The sequence below is a fragment of the Pelophylax lessonae genome, assembly GCF_965119305.1.
Source record: "Pelophylax lessonae genome assembly, chromosome: 6".
NCBI classification, from domain to species: domain Eukaryota; kingdom Metazoa; phylum Chordata; class Amphibia; order Anura; family Ranidae; genus Pelophylax; species Pelophylax lessonae.
The window spans coordinates 230,770,817-230,788,647 of NC_138773.1; the positions used below are offsets into that span (position 1 = coordinate 230,770,817).

At 42.1% G+C, this 17,831-nt stretch overlaps 1 protein-coding gene across 1 annotated transcript in view; it reads right to left on the reverse strand.

The window, feature by feature from the left end:
- Positions 1-274: 274 nt before the first annotated feature.
- Positions 275-17,831, reverse strand: part of NDUFA10 (NADH:ubiquinone oxidoreductase subunit A10) — a 29,661-nt gene continuing 12,104 nt past the window's right edge. The window contains exons 4-10 of the mRNA XM_082262230.1: positions 14,126-14,212; positions 11,701-11,822; positions 11,504-11,583; positions 9,346-9,400; positions 3,682-3,767; positions 619-727; positions 275-539 (exon numbers count right to left, since the gene is read on the reverse strand). Of these exons, the coding sequence (XP_082118356.1) occupies positions 471-539; positions 619-727; positions 3,682-3,767; positions 9,346-9,400; positions 11,504-11,583; positions 11,701-11,822; positions 14,126-14,212 (608 nt within the window). The 3' untranslated portion in view covers positions 275-470. The remainder of the gene's footprint in view (positions 540-618; positions 728-3,681; positions 3,768-9,345; positions 9,401-11,503; positions 11,584-11,700; positions 11,823-14,125; positions 14,213-17,831) is intronic.

The window sequence follows — 17,831 nt, forward strand, 5'->3', positions numbered from 1 at the left end:
TGTAAATGGACGTAATTTGAGTCTAATGTAAGGGTTTCTGCCCGCCATCATAACTTAACACTGTCTTACCAAATAGGGGTGTGCATTACTCCCAGTCACCTAGGTACATGGCACTGACATAAATATGCCAGATTAAACCGCAATTTCAGAATGTTCAATCTGGCTCTTGCCAGTATCAAGCAAAATACGGGTTGTGTATTTAGGTTTAAAAAAAAAAACTCACACTATTTAAACATTACACACATATTATCTAGAAAAGACAGAACATCTGCCATAAAATTACATACAATGTCTTTATTTATGTTTCAGGGTGACAAAACCTGTCTTATAAATATTGCAAATTCCATCATGGCATTGGCTGCTCATAGGGCAGCCCTATTACCATGTCTACACTGCCATAATCATATCAAGAGTGTTGCCAGGCAGTCAGGTAGAGTTACTGGGAGCGGATTCTCTGAACAAAACAGTTTTCACTTCAGCCAAATGTACTTGTCGCCAACATCTTCATTGTATCCCTTTGCATACTTTTTACCTGGAAGCTAAAAAAAAAAAAAAAAATCAATCATATTGATTTCAAAACACAAATAAGTCATGTCCACCAGTACAAAGGCCACTTACATTTCGGTACTGATAGTATAACTTGTCATACATTATTCCTCCAACTGTGACTTCTGGGATAAAGGTGGGCAGGACAAAGAGATTGGCAACCTTGTATTTATCTTGCACCCTGCACGGGCAGTAGAACACAATTATTCACAGATAACTGTTAGAGACAGAACATATACTCTTTACACTTAGCCTACAAAAAAAACAATTAAAAAGGTGGAATCAAATAGTACAAGTATACAACAGGCTTATTTTAGGGCAAATTTAAGCCTAAGAAAAAATAAAAAAAAACATCATAAATTGCAGCTCACAAGTCCTCAATGTGGCAACTACTTTTGTTATTTTTAGACTTTTTCTCTTTACCTGGTGATCCTGTAACACTTTCTTTCCTAACGTGACAACACGAAGTGTGCTTTATCTATGGAGGAACAAGTATTGTCACCCTAGGATAGGAAGTGAGTTAAGATTACAGAACGCCTCCTCCTTATTTTTAACCATAATTTAAGTTAAAGGTGTTCTGCAGTCTACTGAGATAGCTTGGGACAATTCGAAGTGATGAGTGTATTTTAGTAGGATCAAAAAGGTATGTTTATCCTTCTCAAACAAATATACCAAAAACACTTTTAGACCCCATTCACACTCGTGTGACTTGTTTCCATACCGTTCATATATGTGTGTGACTTGAAAGAGAGGATTTCGTTTTCTAACAAATTCAAAATTTTCAGAGTGATTCAAATTCGAATCGGTCGAAAATTGATCGACCGATTTGGATTTTGTGTGAAGAATAGCTGGTTGTTAATGGGTTCCCACGCGGTTTTTTTAATTTATTAATTGTATTTCCGTTCTGCACATGTCTAGCAACTTTGTAGAGTAGAAACAAAACGATCACATTGGTCAAAGTTGCACTCATCCAAAGTCGCAGGGTAAAGTCGCAATGGAAATCGCATGATTTTTAAGTTGCACAAGTGTGAATGGTGCCTTAGCACTATATTTAACCACTTGCCGACCGCCGCACGACTATCTACGTGGGCGGTCAGCCCCTCACAGGCAAAGTGACGTAGGTCTACGTCGCTCGCCTGTGAGGGTTTAGGGAGCGAGCGCGCGCCGCCGGAGGCGCGCTCCCGCTCCCGCGTGGTCACGGACCCCCCCCGCGCGCGTGACCGGCGGACCCGATCGCCGCCGGCCACTCTGCGATCGGCGGGGGAGAGGGAGAAAGTCAGGCAGCTTGTGTAAACAAGCTGCCTGTCATTCTCCTCTCTGTATGAGAGCTGATCACATGGATCTACTATGTAGATCCATTGATCACTCTGCATACAGTTGAAGCCCCAGCCAATCACAGTTAGAAGCACGCCCCTAGGGACACACACAGCCCCTCCCTCTCAAATAAAGTTAACCCCTTCACTACCAGTGTATTTTTACAGTAACAGTGCATATATATAGCACTGATTACTGTAGAAATGTCACTGGTAACCCCAAAAGTGTCAAAAATGTCAGTCAAGGGTCCGATCTGTCCGCCGCATTGTCGCAGTACCGCAAAAAAAAAATCGCAGATCGCCGCCATTACGCGTTAAAAAAAAAAACAACAAAAATGACAAAAATCTTTCCCTTTGTTAGTAAACGCAATAACTTTTGCGCAAACCAATCAAAATACGCTTTTTGCGATTTTTTTTACCAAACATAGGTAGCATAAAACAAATTGGCCGAAAATATTAAAAAATTTTGATTTTTACATTTATTTTTGGGGGAATTTCATATAAAAAAAAGGGAAAAATATTGCTATTTTTGCAAAATTTACGCTCTTTTTTTGTTTATAGCGCGTGATCAAAAAATCGCACAGGTGATCAAATACCGCCAAAAGAAAGCTCTGTTTGTGGGAAAAAAAGGACGCCAAATTCGTTTAGGTACAGCGTCGCACGACCGCGCAATTGTTCGTTAAAGTCACGCAGTGCCGAATCGCAAAATACCCCCTGGTCAGGAAGGGGGTAAAATCTTCCGGGGCTTAAGTGGTTAATAGACCATTTTAGGGTTTACATATACTTTTATAAAAACAATTTTTTTTTCATAAGTATAAACACATTTTCAAAAAGTGTGCAGGCTTTAAAATAAATTAGTAAATATCTACGCTTTATCTTTTCTGCAGTAAAACGTGGTTAAGAATGCACTGGCCTAGACATGTCCCACTGGATTAATTGCATGGTATGGCCAATAAAGCACTCACAATTCACCCAGTATCCATTTGAGAAAGGGAGAAAAGGTTTCCATTTCAGGCTGGAGAAAATTCTTCTAATGCAGCTAATCAAACGCAGATCGGTCTGATCGGCTGCTTCACTGGTTGGTAATGGCCAGTAAACAAAGAACTGAAAGTGGATGTGACAAAATACTCGTTGCTTCCAGTTTTCCTTCAACACACCAAGCAGTGGCGGTTCCTGGCTCCCCTGTGGGACGCACCCTGTAGAAGTGATCAGGTGGCTGTAGAGCCATTCAGATTAGTTCTACAAGAAAGCCGATCGCTAACTGAAAATGTTGGTACCAAGATAATGGCTGCAGGAAGGTAGCACCCATGCATCACCTGCTTTTGAAGGACCTACCCCCAAAGGGGTCTTCAAGAACTAAGTCCTATCTTTCGGATGCCCATTGCCCTGGACCTGTATGGCATCCTCTGGCTAACTCTATGCATTGCCCGATGTATCAAAGAGGAGCACCGAAGACCTATTATCGTGCTCAAAGCATGTTACAAGCCGACCCTGCATCTTCTCTTTTTTGCAGGGTCCGGAAATGGTCCCAGGGGCGTACCTTGGGTAGCGATCTGAAAGCCGCGCAATTAGCCTGGGTGTCTGCTGAGTACTTGGGAGTAGGAATCTTCCAGAAGAAGCAAACAATCTCCCTCAGTATCATTGAGGACAATTGCAAAAAAAAAAAAAATGATGATTGCTAGGAGTGGGAGGGGTTATTTGGGGTTCCTAACTGCTCTGATTTGCCAGTGTCCAATCCAGTTGTCTAAAAACTATGCCTGTGTCCTTTTGCTATATCCTACAAGTTGAGGTGTCCCTGAAGCGAGAACAAAATGGCACTTACAGTATACGTAAATGATGGTAGGTGGTGTCAGTCTGCTCTAACCATGGACCTTTAGTAATTTTTACGTATTCAAGGTCCTCAGCAACCTACAAGGTAGAGACAGAGCATGGTGATACATGGTGGAAAATATAATTTAAGAATTATAAATTATCCAGAGATGATATAATATAAAAACAGCCCTATTCCCAAAGCTACAGAAAAGTTACCAAGGCAATTCTTACAAAAAAAAAAACAAAAATTATTTTAAAATCCTGAGTTAGTTGAGGGTCCTAAAATTACCTCTAATTCATGCCTAGTCTTTGGGATTCTAAGCTTTATCATTATATTAGGTACTGTTGTAGCAAGGAATGTTAGAAGCACCATAAGAGTAACTCAACAAAGCACGAGTGAAAGGAAAAAGGTAATGGTGGGTTCCATGTCCCCCAAATAATTAGCAATATTTCCCTAGGAGAGACAGCACTGCCTCTGGAAAATAATTTACTACTTTGGATTTTTAACTTTTTTTATTCAAGGACCCAAAAAACAGGATGTTTGTACTCCCTGTAAAATTATTTTCTCTGAGTTCATTGAAGGTTTGATGTTGCCACCTACAGGAGCAAGAAGCTAAGTGCAACTAAATTAAAAGCACACCCAGAGGGGGCCTTTTGGAGGTGGCCAAACCCCCATCTGCAGCAAGGAGTCCAGTTAGTAGTCAGCAGTATGGGATGTATACACCGAGACAGCCAAAATAAGACTAGGCGGGTGCTGCCCCTTCAATGAACTCAGAGAGAAAAAAAAAAAAAGTTATATGGTGAGTACAAAAATCCGGTTTCTCTTTCGTTCATTGAAGAGCATGCCCCGCCAGGTCACTGTGTGAGACAGAGTTGTCACAGTCTCACAGCCAATACCCTTAAACTAGGTATGTGCTCGTTTGGTGATGCTGGTGGGGGGAAACTACCCAGATTTAAGATACCTTGCCTTCACCCAGCACCATGGTTGACTGAAGAAAAAACAAAAATCCATTGACTAGAACTAAAAATTCACAACGATGATAAAAAAAATTACGAGCTAGAAAGCTCCATGTCCTAACTCTTGAGACACTAGGAAATAACTGAACTCCTTGCTGCAGATACTGGGTGTTTGGCCACCTCCAGGGGCCCATACCCTGGGTGTGCCTTTAGTTTAGTAGCACCTAGTTTCCTGCTCTTGTAGGTGGCGACATTAAACTCATTCATTTTGAAGCAGGGCTGTCCAATGAACGAAAGAGAAAATATAATACTTTTTATGCAACATTGGATATCAGAGAAGTACCGGTCTCATTTAGTTTCTTCCTATAAAGTATATACAGTGGGTACGGAAAGTATTCAGACCCCCTTAAATTTTTCACTCTTTGTTATATTGCAGCCATTTGCTAAAATCATTTAAGTTCATTCTTCTTCCTCATGAATGTACATATAGCACCCCATACTGACAGAAAAACACAGAATTATTGACATTGTTGCAGATTTATTAAAAAAGAAAAACTGAAATATCACATGGTCCTAAGTATTCAGACCCTTTGCTCAGTATTTAGTAGAAGCCCCCTTTTGATCTAATACAGCCAGGAGTCTTTTTGGGAAAGATGCAACAAGTCTTTCACACCTGGATTTGGGGATCCTCTGCCATTCCTCCTTGCAGATCCTCTCCAGTTCTGTCAGGTTGGATGGTAAACGTTGGTGGACAGCCATTTTTAGGTCTCTCCAGAGATGCTCAATTGGGTTTAAGTCAGGGCTCTGGCTGGGCCATTCAAGAACAGTCACGGAGTTGTTGTGAAGCCACTCCTTTGTTATTTTAGCTGTGTGCTTAGGGCAGTGTTGCCAACCGTCCGTATATTCACGGACAGCCCGTAAAATCAGGGCACTTTTCTCCTGCCCGTAAATGCCCGTAGCAGGAGAAAAGTGCCCGTTAAAATGATGGCTGCGGCGAGACAATGTGATTGCGCATGCGCGGCGTGCGCTTCGGTCATCTCCGGACACTTCTGAAGTGAACTCATCTCCTGCTCCGACTCCGAGTCCTCCCCGCCTGACGTGACCGCCTCTGGCTCCGCCTGCGTGTGCCCTCTGCCCTGCCCATGGCCCAGCGGGCCCGCCCAGAATCTTGAATCTTCCCGCTGCTACCTCCCTGAGCCTATAGGAGCCTGTTGCCGGACCGGGGACCGTGTGTGCAGTGTGCACTGTGCAGAGACTGAGACCCGACCAGCCCAGGACTGTCTGCAGCAGCGCCACCAGCCAGCTGAGCTCCAGTCCCAGTCCCACCACCCCGGCGTTCCCCCACCGCGACGAGGACAAGCCAAGGATCCATCCATCTCTGCCTGGGCTGGCCTGGCACAGACACCACCACCATCGGCCATCCACTCCACTCTCTCCAGTGAGATCTTCTTCACTCCTCCAGGGACCGTGAGTAGTACTCCTCCTAGGGCTAGGCTCCTACTAGTCTCCTCTCCTTGCTTGCTCCCAGTTCCCAAAAATAACCCAGATATACAGTATGTAAAAATTAGACCACAAAATAAGCGTATACATTTGCCTGTGACAAAAGACTGGAGTATTCCTCTAAATCAATATCTGTTGAGTATTGAACATATTGGACAATAAATCCAGTGGTGGTCATTATAGGACCTATTGCTCCTGTTTTGAAAGTACAGTTTTGTTACTAAATGTCTGAGTGATACAGATTTGGTCATGTATACAGTATGTGAAAACCCAATCTGTAAGCACATGTTTTGAACCTAAATTGGGCTGGAAACCATGCATGGGTGAGATTGCAGCAATATGAGATATAAACACAATAAAAAATGTGCTTCCTAGCCAGACCCAGTCCCCCCCAGCCTCAGGCCCCACCTGCAACCTCTCTGACTCTGACCCCCAGCCCTGGATTGAGCCCTGGGCAGGGCCAGGGCGGCTGCTGAGTGCTGAAGCAGGATCCATCCATGAGGAATTGAGGATTCCATCCATCCATGGCCTCTCCTAGACCTCGCTCCCAGTCCCCCCCCAGGCCCCACCACCTGCTGCCACCTCTGACCCCCTCAGCCCTGGCCCTGGCCTGAGCCCAGGGCAGGGCTGCTGAAGGATCCATCCATCCAGGAAACAGGATTCAATTTCCATCCATGGCCTCTCCTTGCTCCCAGTCCCCCCCTAGGCCCCACCTGCCATCTCTGACCCCGGTCACCCCCTGGCCTGAGCCTAGGGCAGGGCTGCTGAAGAATCCATCCATCCAGGATTCCATCCATGGCCTCTCCTTGCTCCCAGTCCCCCCAGGCCCCACATGCCACCTCTGACCACCTCCTGTACCATGTCTGCAGTCTCTGACCACCTCCTGTACCATGTCTGCAGTCTCTGACCACCTCCTGTTTCATGTCCGCAGTCTCTGACCACCTCCTGTACCATGTCCACAGTCTCTGACCATCTCTTGTATCATGTCCGCAGTCTCTGACCATCTCTTGTACCATGTCCGCAGTCTCTGACCATCTCTTGTACCATGTCCGCAGTCTCTGACCATCTCTTGTACCATGTCCGCAGTCTCTGATCATCTCTTGTACCATGTCCGCAGTCTCTGACCATCTCTTGTACCATGTCCGCAGTCTCTGACCATCTCTTGTACCATGTCCGCAGTCTCTGACCATCTCTTGTCTTTTATCATGTCTGCAGGGGAGTCTGGACTCTGGAGAGGAGTCAAGAATGAGAGCGCCGCCGGGATGGGGGTCATGGGAGAAGTCAGATGTGTGGGGCCTGCAGAGTGGAGACCAGAGCCGTCTGACTGAGCACTGCACAGTGCACCTGAGAGGAGGTCAGTGACAGTGCCGCCAGACCAGTCTGATGGGGGGGGGGTCACTGATGTAAGGGCTAGGGGGCACTGATATAACGATCCCTCTATATTAGTAACCCCCCCATATCTTAATGTGTTCACTCTGTGGAAGGTGGTCTCTGGTCACCAGATTGCCCCCCACATCAGAGTTCCTGGCGTTCCCCTTTACATCAGAGTCTGCAGGATTCTCCCCTTACAGTGCGAAGGGGGAACTCTGCGGACCCTGATGTAAAAGGGAACTCTGATGTAAAGGGGAATGCAGTGGACTCTGATATAAGGTGGTTTCTGGTCACCAGAGCACCCGCTTAAATCAGAGTTCCCCCTTAAATCAAGATCTGCAGCATTCCTCTTTTTGTCAGAGTTACACTGTAAGGGGGAATCCTGCACACTGATATATGGGGGAACGCTATGCTGGCTGGGTTATATTAATCTGATCTTCATGTAAATGGAGAAATATGTTTTTTGACTTTTGTTTAACCTAAACACATTGCTAATAGCACTATCTACATGTTTATAGTTTAAGTATTGATATTTGCACGGTTCAGCACTGAAAACAGCCTGTTTATGTGCATTTTTGCAATGTCCGTAAAAAATTGGTGCCGTCCGTAAATTTTGGACGTTCTGCCAGTAAATTTCCCTCCGGGGGGTTGGCAACACTGGCTTAGGGTCATTGTCTTGTTGGAAGGTAAACCTTCGGCCCAGTCTGAGGTCCAGAGCACTCTGGAGAAGCTTTTTGTCCAGAATATCCCTGTACTTGGCCGCATTCATCTTTCCCTCGATTGCAACCAGTCGTCCTGTCCCTGCAGGTGAAAAACACCCCCACAGCATGATGCTGCCACCACCATGCTTCACTGTTGGGACTGTATTGGACAGGTGATGAGCAGTGCCTGGTTTTCTCCACACATACTGCTTAGAATTAAGGCCAAAAAGTTCTATTTTGGTCTCATCAGACCAGAGAATCTTATTTCTCACCATCTTGGAGTCCTTCAGGTGTTTTTTAGCAAACTCCATGCGGGCTTTCATGTGTCTTACACTGAGGAGAGGCTTCCGTCAGGCCACTCTGCCATAAAGCCCCGACTGGTGGAGGGCTGCAGTGATGATTGACTTTCTACAACTTTCTCCCATCTCCTGACTGCATCTCTGGAGCTCAGCCACAGTGATCTTTGGGTTCTTCTTTACCTCTCTCACCAAGGCTCTTCTCCCCCGATAGCTCAGTTTGGCTGGACGGCCAGCTCTAGGAAGGGTTCTGGTCGTCCCAAACATCTTCCATTTGAGGATTATGGAGGCCACTGTGCTCTTAGGAACCTTAAGTGCAGCAGAAATCTTTTTGTAACCTTGGCCAGATCTGTGCCTTGCCACAATTCTGTTTCTGAGCTCTTCAGGCAGTTCCTTTGACCTCATGATTCTCATTTGCTCTGACATGCATTGTGATCTGGAAGGTCTTATATAGACAGGTGTGTGGCTTTCCTAATCAAGTCCAATCAGTATAATCAAACACAGCTAGACTCAAATGAAGGTGTAGAACCATCTCAAGGATGGTCAGAAGAAATGGAAAGCACCTGAGTTAAATATATGAGTGTCACAGCAAAGGGTCTGAATACTTAGGACCATGTGATATTTCAGTTTTTCTTTTTTAATAATCTGCAACAATGTCAACAATTCTGTGTTTTTCTGTCAGTATGGGGTGCTATGTGTACATTCATGAGGAAGAAGAATGAACTTAAATGATTTTAGCAAATGGCTGCAATATAACAAAGAGTGAAAAATTTAAGGGGGGTCTGAATACTTTCCGTACCCACTGTATCAACTACAGTTTATTCTTTCAAAAAATTCTTTTTTTTTTACCTGTTCCATATTCAGTGCATCACCTCCAGGATACTGTAAAACCTCAGTTGTCTCACTACAATGAAAGAAAAAAAAAAAAAAAAACTTTTACACAATTATGCGACAAACAAAAATAGGTGGTGCCCTGTGCAACCACTTTACATAAAGCTACAGGTGTGTAACACACAGGAGTTTATATCACAAAGGCTAGTTTACAACCAAAAAATGTCCCTACACGCAAGTAAAAAAACTCCCAAAATTTCCACTCCCCACAATCACTGGCTGGTAATGGCCAGTAAACAAAGAACTGAAAGTGGATGTGACAAAATACTCGTTGCTTCCAGTTTTCCTTCAACATAGCAAGCAGTGGAAGTTCCTGGCTCCCCTGTGGGACGCACCTTGTAGAAGTGATCAGGTGGCTGTAGAGCCATTCAGATTACTTCTACAAGAAAGCCGATCGCTACCTGAAAATGCTGGTACCGAGATAATGGCTGCAGGAAGGTAGCACCCATGCATACCCTGCTTTGGAAGCACCTACCCCCAAAGGGGTCTTCAAGAACTAAGTCCTATCTTGCAGATGCCCATTGCCCTGGACCTGTATGGCATCCTCTGGCTAACTCTATGCATTGCCCGATGTATCAAAGAGGAGCACCGAAGACCTATTATCGTGCTCAAAGCATGTTACAAGCCGACCCTGCATCTTCTCTTTTTTGCAGGGTCCGGAAATGGTCCCAGTGGCGTAACTTGGGTACCGATCTGAAAGCCGCGCAATTAGCCTGGGTGTCTGCTGAGTACTTGGGAGTAGGAATCTTCCAGAAGAAGCAAGCAATCTCCCTCAGTATCATTGAGGACAATTGGATATCAGAGAAGTACCGGTCTCATTTAGTTTCTTCCTATAACAGTAAGTATATATCAACTACAGTTTATTCAACTCAGTGAAAACTTTCCCCTCTAAAAAGGCAAAACCCATTATTCAACTCTGCACCCCTTGTTCGTTGCTAGCTTCTACACCTCTAGCCCGCAGCTCATCTCTTTCCCCTGCCCAAAGTTCACCTTTGTACCCCACTATCCAAAGCTCACCTTTGCATCCCACCACCAACAAAGCAATTTACATTTGTGCTAAAATATTAAAGTGCAATGTGCCCTGTACCTTTCAGTAAAAATCACCTTTGCACCCATGTACACCTCTGTACCCTTCTTTCACCGGTGCTCACCTCTGACCCTCTGAGTGCAAGGGCAAGGAGGTTTGTCTGAGAGACAGATAGAGAGCTCAGCTGCGCTGTCACTTGTAAACTCAGAAGCCATAACAGTCGATAGTGGTGAGCACAGGGACAATGCCAGAAAAAATCCCTGACAGTATTTTTTTTTTTTTTTTTTTTTTAGGAAAAATCTTCCACTGAGGACACTAGTTCTGGGTCACGATCAGGGATTTCCCTTACATCCTGCTTTGGCTATAGGACAGGATATAACCCTTCCATATATATATATATATATATATATATATATATATATATATATATATATATATATATATATATATATATATATATATATATATATATATCTATCTCACTTTAGTTCTACTTTATTGTAACGGATCAACCTGCACCCCGACCGGGTACCTCCGTTGACAGATGCTCCTAGTGCTTCCCGAGTGCTCCAAGCACTCCACCAGACACCATAACCGCTTCAGACCCCATGACCTGCCGCAGCTTGGTTAGGGTCTCGCCGTCTCCTACCCACCCTGGACCTACGACAAGGCTCCAGGTGCCCGTGGGTGAACCTCTCTTTCCCCAGAGAGTGCAGCAGAACAAGCTCTTACACAAACAATAGGATAAGGCTGCCAGTGAGTCTCTGTATCTCTCTCACATTGAAGCTGGAATACACATTATCCCAATCCACAAACAATAGGGAAAACCTGTCTGACATTGAGGGATATGGAATACACACATTATTTAGGAATTACAGATTTCATGGCAATGGGAATAAATCTGCATATTTCTATATGAAAATATTGCTGACAAATATGACTGTCCTATCTGAAGCACTTAATTATCTGTTTTTCACTTCCAGTGACGGTGAATACCGTCACATTTATGATCTCCAATTTTTGATTGTGAAGATTATAAATCACACAGCAATAAAAATATGATTTGTTATAATCCAATATCATTCTCACCTAATCTTGGGGAGGAAAGAGGTTTTGTATGCATCCTCAATACTCTGAAGATATGGTAGAGCAACTTTCTTTTCAAAAGCCTAAAAGCAAAATAGTATAGAGGTAGTAGCAGAAAGCCAACCACAAGAAGAATCAGACAGTGCAGTAGTTTGCATGGAATGAAATATCAATATAATAAACCAGATTAAAAAAATTACATCTCCTTTCTCTTGAATCTTCTTGTACACATCAGCAGCTGGGACATCCACATATATAGCTACATGTGGAGGCAGGAACTCATCGATGCTTACATCCTTTATCTCATTATAATGATTCACACCTAAGACAAGATATATAGATATAGTATTAGACTGAAAGGTCAGTAAATAACAGTATGAGAATGCAAGTTCAGAGACCTGAAAAAAAAAAAAAAAAAAATCAAGATTTGTGACCCTGGCACAATTTAAATCGAATAAAGGACATTAAAAAGAACTGCTCTTGATAAATTAAGAGGTCCCTGTTGGATTATGTTTAAGAATACAGTTAGAAGTCAAGAGACACAATGAGGTTGATTTACTAAAACTGGAGAGTGCAAAATCTGGTGTAGCTCTGCATAGAAACCAATCAGCTTCCACATTTTCTTGTCAAAGCTTAATTGAACAAACTGAATTTAGAAGCAGATTGGATAGCATACACAGCTGCACCAGATTTTGCAGTGTTCAGTTTTAGTGAATCAACCCCAATGTGACAACTTAAGAGGTTTTTGCTCTCTAATTGTAACCCTTACAATTGTCAGCAAGCAGGCAGGATGAATTCAAGTGTATCTAAACACAAAAACAAAAATGAACTATACTGCAGCTTACCAGTCCTTAAATGTGGTGGATGCATTCGTTCTCGCTTTATAAGAACATTTTCAGTAAGTACAGAAACTATCTGTTTTTTCTTTACAGAATTGCAGTGTCCCATCCTATATAATTACAATGCTGCAGTGTCCTTTACTATGTAAAGCCAAAATAAACTTTAAAAGAACTCCAGGAAGTGTTTTGCAGTACAGGAGGAATAATATGTGTGTTACACACCTCCACAGCATCTTTTGCCAATTATGTAGTTACAAACTCTTGGCTTACCCTACTTTTCACCATCAGCCAACACACTTGTTTGCCATGCCCTGCATATTTTTAAATGTAAATAGTTGACTCTATACAACCATATGAGGATTTCACAACAAAGCAGATGAGCACACAAGTTCCTGGAGTTCTACATTAAAAAGTGTATAGACAAAACTTCTGGATACAGAAAGAAATGTTTAAACGCACTACCAAATTGTTGTTCTTGCTGCCTGCTTCCTGCTACTGAAATTTCCCTTTACTTCCAGTTGTTGAGATATAACAGAAAATGAGAGGATTTCTTCCCAAAGTTGAGAGAATTCTAATCTTAGACAAAATGCCACCAAATTATTTGTCCCTGTTAGAAGATTTCTTGTCACCTCTGCCTCTCTTGACAACTCTAAAACTATGATTTAACCTTACTTTATGACTTCATGAATAGGGGGAGAAACACAGACTAAAATTAAAAAAATATTTTACCTTTACGTACACTTAAGTCGAATTGTGTGTTTCCCTGGGCAAAACCTATATGATGAGTGTTGTTCTTCAAAGACTGTTTTTCTGTTCTATTTTTTAAAAGGGTGGGGGACAATCAGGAATGCAGGGGAAACAATGTTTGCTTGAGGCATGTGCAGTAAAAAAAAGAGTGGCCATCCCTTTCTATGGGTCTAGGGTTGTTCGGGGGCAAAGATCAGGAATCATAGCTTCTATGTGCAACATCACCTACTGAAACAAACACTATGACACAATCACAAAATAAATTATATATTTAATTATGTATATTTACCAGAAAGTATTGTAAGTGACAGTAGGGTAGTGATGTGGCCATTAGAAATCATTGTTAAAGCTCAAGCCTATGTATGATCTTAATTGCATACTGTAGTTACATTGATAATGTTTGGATAAATGTAAGTATGCATATCTCATACCTGAGGGACCAATATGGAAGGTGACAAATCACTGTAGTATTGCAACTACAGCGATTACCTCAGTCTTTTGGGGCATGCTCCGAGTGGCGGGGGTAGGCATGGCAGGGGATGCTCGTGTGACACTGCTGCCATTCACAGACTGCCTTGTAGTTTTTCAATGAATGCAAGGCATTTTTTGATTGGAGAAGGTGGAGATTGTGACATCATTAACCCTCCTCTCTACCCAATTAGCAAATGCCTTGTATTTTTCATTTTTTTATTTCATAAATACTAGATGTTTTTTGTATGTTGGCAGTACCAAGCGAGTGCCCCCTGTCTAAGCTGGACCAATGTAACTATGCAATAAAGATAATATCTAGACTTTTGCTTCAAATACTGTATGTAACAAAACGTGATTTATTTATTTTTTTATGTTTCTTAGAAACAAGAAACAACCATCCTAACAGCTGAAACCCTTTGGTAAGCAACTTAGCTGTAAAAGAAATCCCAGAAAAAGCCAATCTATTAAAAAACAAACAAAAAAAAAAAAAAAAAACACAACAACACACACAAAAATATATGTGTGAACAAATGATGCATTTTTTGAAGTAGCAACATTTTCTACTTACATTCTGGGCGAATGTATTGATTCTTTAACATGGCTTCAAGGAAAACAAAATCACTGAATGGAGAGCGTTCCAATATCACTCCCTGACCTTACAAACAAAAAAAAAAAATTCAGTTATTTGTACAGAATTATGCTTTTGTAATTATATTTTTTTGTAGCAGTTTTCAACTAAAGAAAAATTCCAGTCCACTTTTGGGACCAGCCAGGATTTTCCCTGACACAATGAAAATGCCTTTCCATTGACAACCAGCGAATGAGGCAAGATCATAAGCACCCTGATGTCTCCCCTTTAGGCTGGGGAAAAAGGCTGATCCCACATACTGGAAAATTTTTGTTTTGCTGCAACTATTACAGTGGCAGATATAAAGGGTTAAAGGCGAGTTCTGAATAATCCCCTGTATCCACAACACATACTGCTCTATACAAAGGTTAGAAAAGGAAGTAGGATGTCAACGGTAAGTCACTTTTCCAGCATAGTTCAAATTTACCTGTGGCAGCAACCTTCAGGTAGAAACATATCCACCCATTGTACAATATAACAAAAACAAAAATGGATGATAGCCCAACTTAAGTTGCTTAAGCTTAAGAGCCTTCACTGAAACTAAAAAATGCATTAGAAACATGTGAATATTCTTATGCATTTTGCACTAAAAACTTAGCGGTTAGGCTGGATTTAAACCTTTGCTTGATGGGTTTTCCATTAAAATAAATCGAAATGCATCAAAAACATAGGTTCACACATGCTTTAAAATGCGCATTACAATGTGCATCAATGTGCGTTATGACCCGTATGGACGATACAAAGTGCAATACAAATACAAAGTGCAATGCAATGCAAACTGAAAACATATGGCATTGATTTTAATAAAAAAAACACATTAGGGGGGAAACAGCTAGGTGGGAATCCAGCATTAATTATATAGTTATCGGATAAAAACATTCAACTTAGCTTTAAAAAGCCCAACCCCTACAGCTGTGAACGTGGGATCCAAAACATGAAAACTAAAAGTTATAGGGAAATCAATGCAAACCGTTACAAAAATAAAAAAAGTAATACTAGGAAATTCTTTGCAAGATGCTAAGTAAGATATCGCAAAGACAATAAAAAGGTATCTCAGATGATCAAATTGGATGATGTAGGAGTAGGGCTGGGCGATAAAACGATATGTATCGCGATAGACACGTGATCGATATCAATAAAAAAATTGTTCGATAAAACGTTCGATATTTTTCCTTAAGCAGTCTCACTCATAGTGCTGCAAGTCGGCTTCTATTCCTCCTGCTTTTTCTCTTTTTTACAGTTGGAAGTTGCCGCCTACTTGCTCGGAGGCTATGATTGGATAGCGGTTAGGTACTGATTGATTTTCATTGGGACTTTGGAGGCGTTTTTCGATTGGTCCTGGATTCATTTCCGGTTCATCCGAGGTACGCTTCCTCTGTCCTTAGCAATGTGCGGTTGGCGCTACCGGTAGGGGAGGTGATTGGCTGGATCAGATGCCGCTCATCCCTTTCCGACTCTTGCAGCCATTTAATGGGGTGATCGGCGGTCCTGAACCACGCCCCCTGATGACGTCACGCTTTGACGAAACCGGTAGGGGAACGGTGATCGTCCGCCCTGTGTATACCCTGTAGTGTCCTCCTGTTTTACATCGCAGGAGACCGGGCTGCAGCTACCGCACCATCCATTCAGAGATCCCCGCAGGATTTTACCTGGATGTGGAGGTCACATCTTTTCAACTTATCACCTGAGCTTCTTATTGAACTTTTTCCTCTCCACGGACTCTCCTTCTGTTTTTTCAGTACACTCTGATACATTGTGGAAATTCATCTATCTATATCTATATATAATCAGTGATTGCCTATTTTTGTGTTTTCCCATCAAGCGCTGCATACTTCTGTTTTCATTTTTTCTTCTTCGTCGGAAGCAAACAGAGGACGCGAAGCAAGTATGGTTGTGTTGACATTTTATTGTCTTAAGAACTGAGGGGATGATCAGAGGAAGGTTAAGTTTAAAATAAAAATGTTTAAAATGTAACATTTTTCTCCTGGTCCTTATTTTAAATGGGTAATAAAAAATATCAATAATTATCGATATCGACCGATATGAAACACTGATATCGTGATACAGTTTTCAGCCATATCGCCCAGCCCTATGTAGGAGCAGTTCCTCATTTAGAATATTAACAAAAGAGGCACAACTAATGTTTAAGGATTTTTAAAGTGAATATTCAACATAGGCTTTAGACCGACTCTTTAATTTTGTTTTAATTGCAACTAAATAAAAGAGAACCCATATAATAAAGAGGATTATAACAAACTTATTTCCTTATTGACATATACAGTGCCTTAAAAAAAAGTATTCATACCCCTTAAAATTTTCTACATTTTGTCATGTTACAACCAAAAAAGTTTTTTTTTTTTTTTTGCAGCTGCAAGTCTTTTTGGGTATATGTCTACCAGCTTTGCACACCTAGAGTGCCATTTTTGCCCATTCTACCTTGGCAAAATAGCTCAAGCTCTGTCAGATTGGATGGAGAGAGTCTGTAAACAGCAATTTTCAAGTCTTGCCACAGATTCTCAATTGTATTTAGGTCTGGACTTAGACTGGGCCATTCTAACACATGAATATGCTTTGAACTAAACCATTCCATTGTAGCTCTGGTTGTATGTTTAGGGTAATTGTCCTGCTGGAAGGTGAACCTCTGCCCCAGTCTAAAGTCTTTTTCAGACTCTAAGAGTTTTTCTTCTAAAATTGCCCTGTATTTGGCTCCATCCATCTTCCCATCAACGCTGACCAGCTTCCCCGTCTTTGCTAAAAAAAAAAAAAGCATCCCCACAACAGGATGCTGACACCACCATGTTTCACAGTGGGGGATGGTGTGTTCAGGGTGATGTGCAGTGTTCATTTTCCGCCACACATAGTGTTTTGGTTTGAGGCCAAAAAGTTCAATTTTGGTCTCATCTGACCAGAGCACCTTCTTCCACATTTGCTGTGTCCCCCACATGGCTTATGGCAAACTGCAAATGGGACTGCTTATGGCTTTCTTTTAACAATGGCTTTCTTCTTGCCACTCTTCCATAAAGGCCAAATTTGTGGAGTGCATGATTAATAGTTGTCCTGTGGACAGATTCTCCCACCTGAGCTGTGGATCTCTGCAGTTACCATGGGCCTCTTAGCTGCTTCTCTGATTAATGCTCTCCTTGCATGGCCTGTCAGTTTAGGTGGATTTAATTGTATTGGTAGGTTTGCAGTTGGGCCATGCTCTTTCCAATTTCGGATGATGGGTTAAACAGCGCTCTGTGAGAGGTTCAAAGCTTGGGATATTTCTTTTAACCTAACACTGCTTTAAACTTCTCCACAACTTTATCCCTGACCTGTCTGTTGTGTTCCTTGGCCTTCATGACGCTGTTTGTTCACTAAGGTTCTTTAACAAACCTCTGAGGGCTTCACAAAACAGCTATATTTATACTGAGATTAAAATTACACACAGGTGGACTCTATTTACGAATTAGGTGACTTCTAAAGGCAATTGGCTCCACCAGATTTTAGTTAGGGGTATCCTTCCACTTTACAATTATGTGCCACTTTGTGTTGGTCTATCACATAAATCCCCCCCCCCCCCCTAAAAAAAAAAAATGATTTTGGTTATAACATGATAAAATGTGGACAATTTCAAGGGGTATGAATACTTTTTCAAGGTACTGTA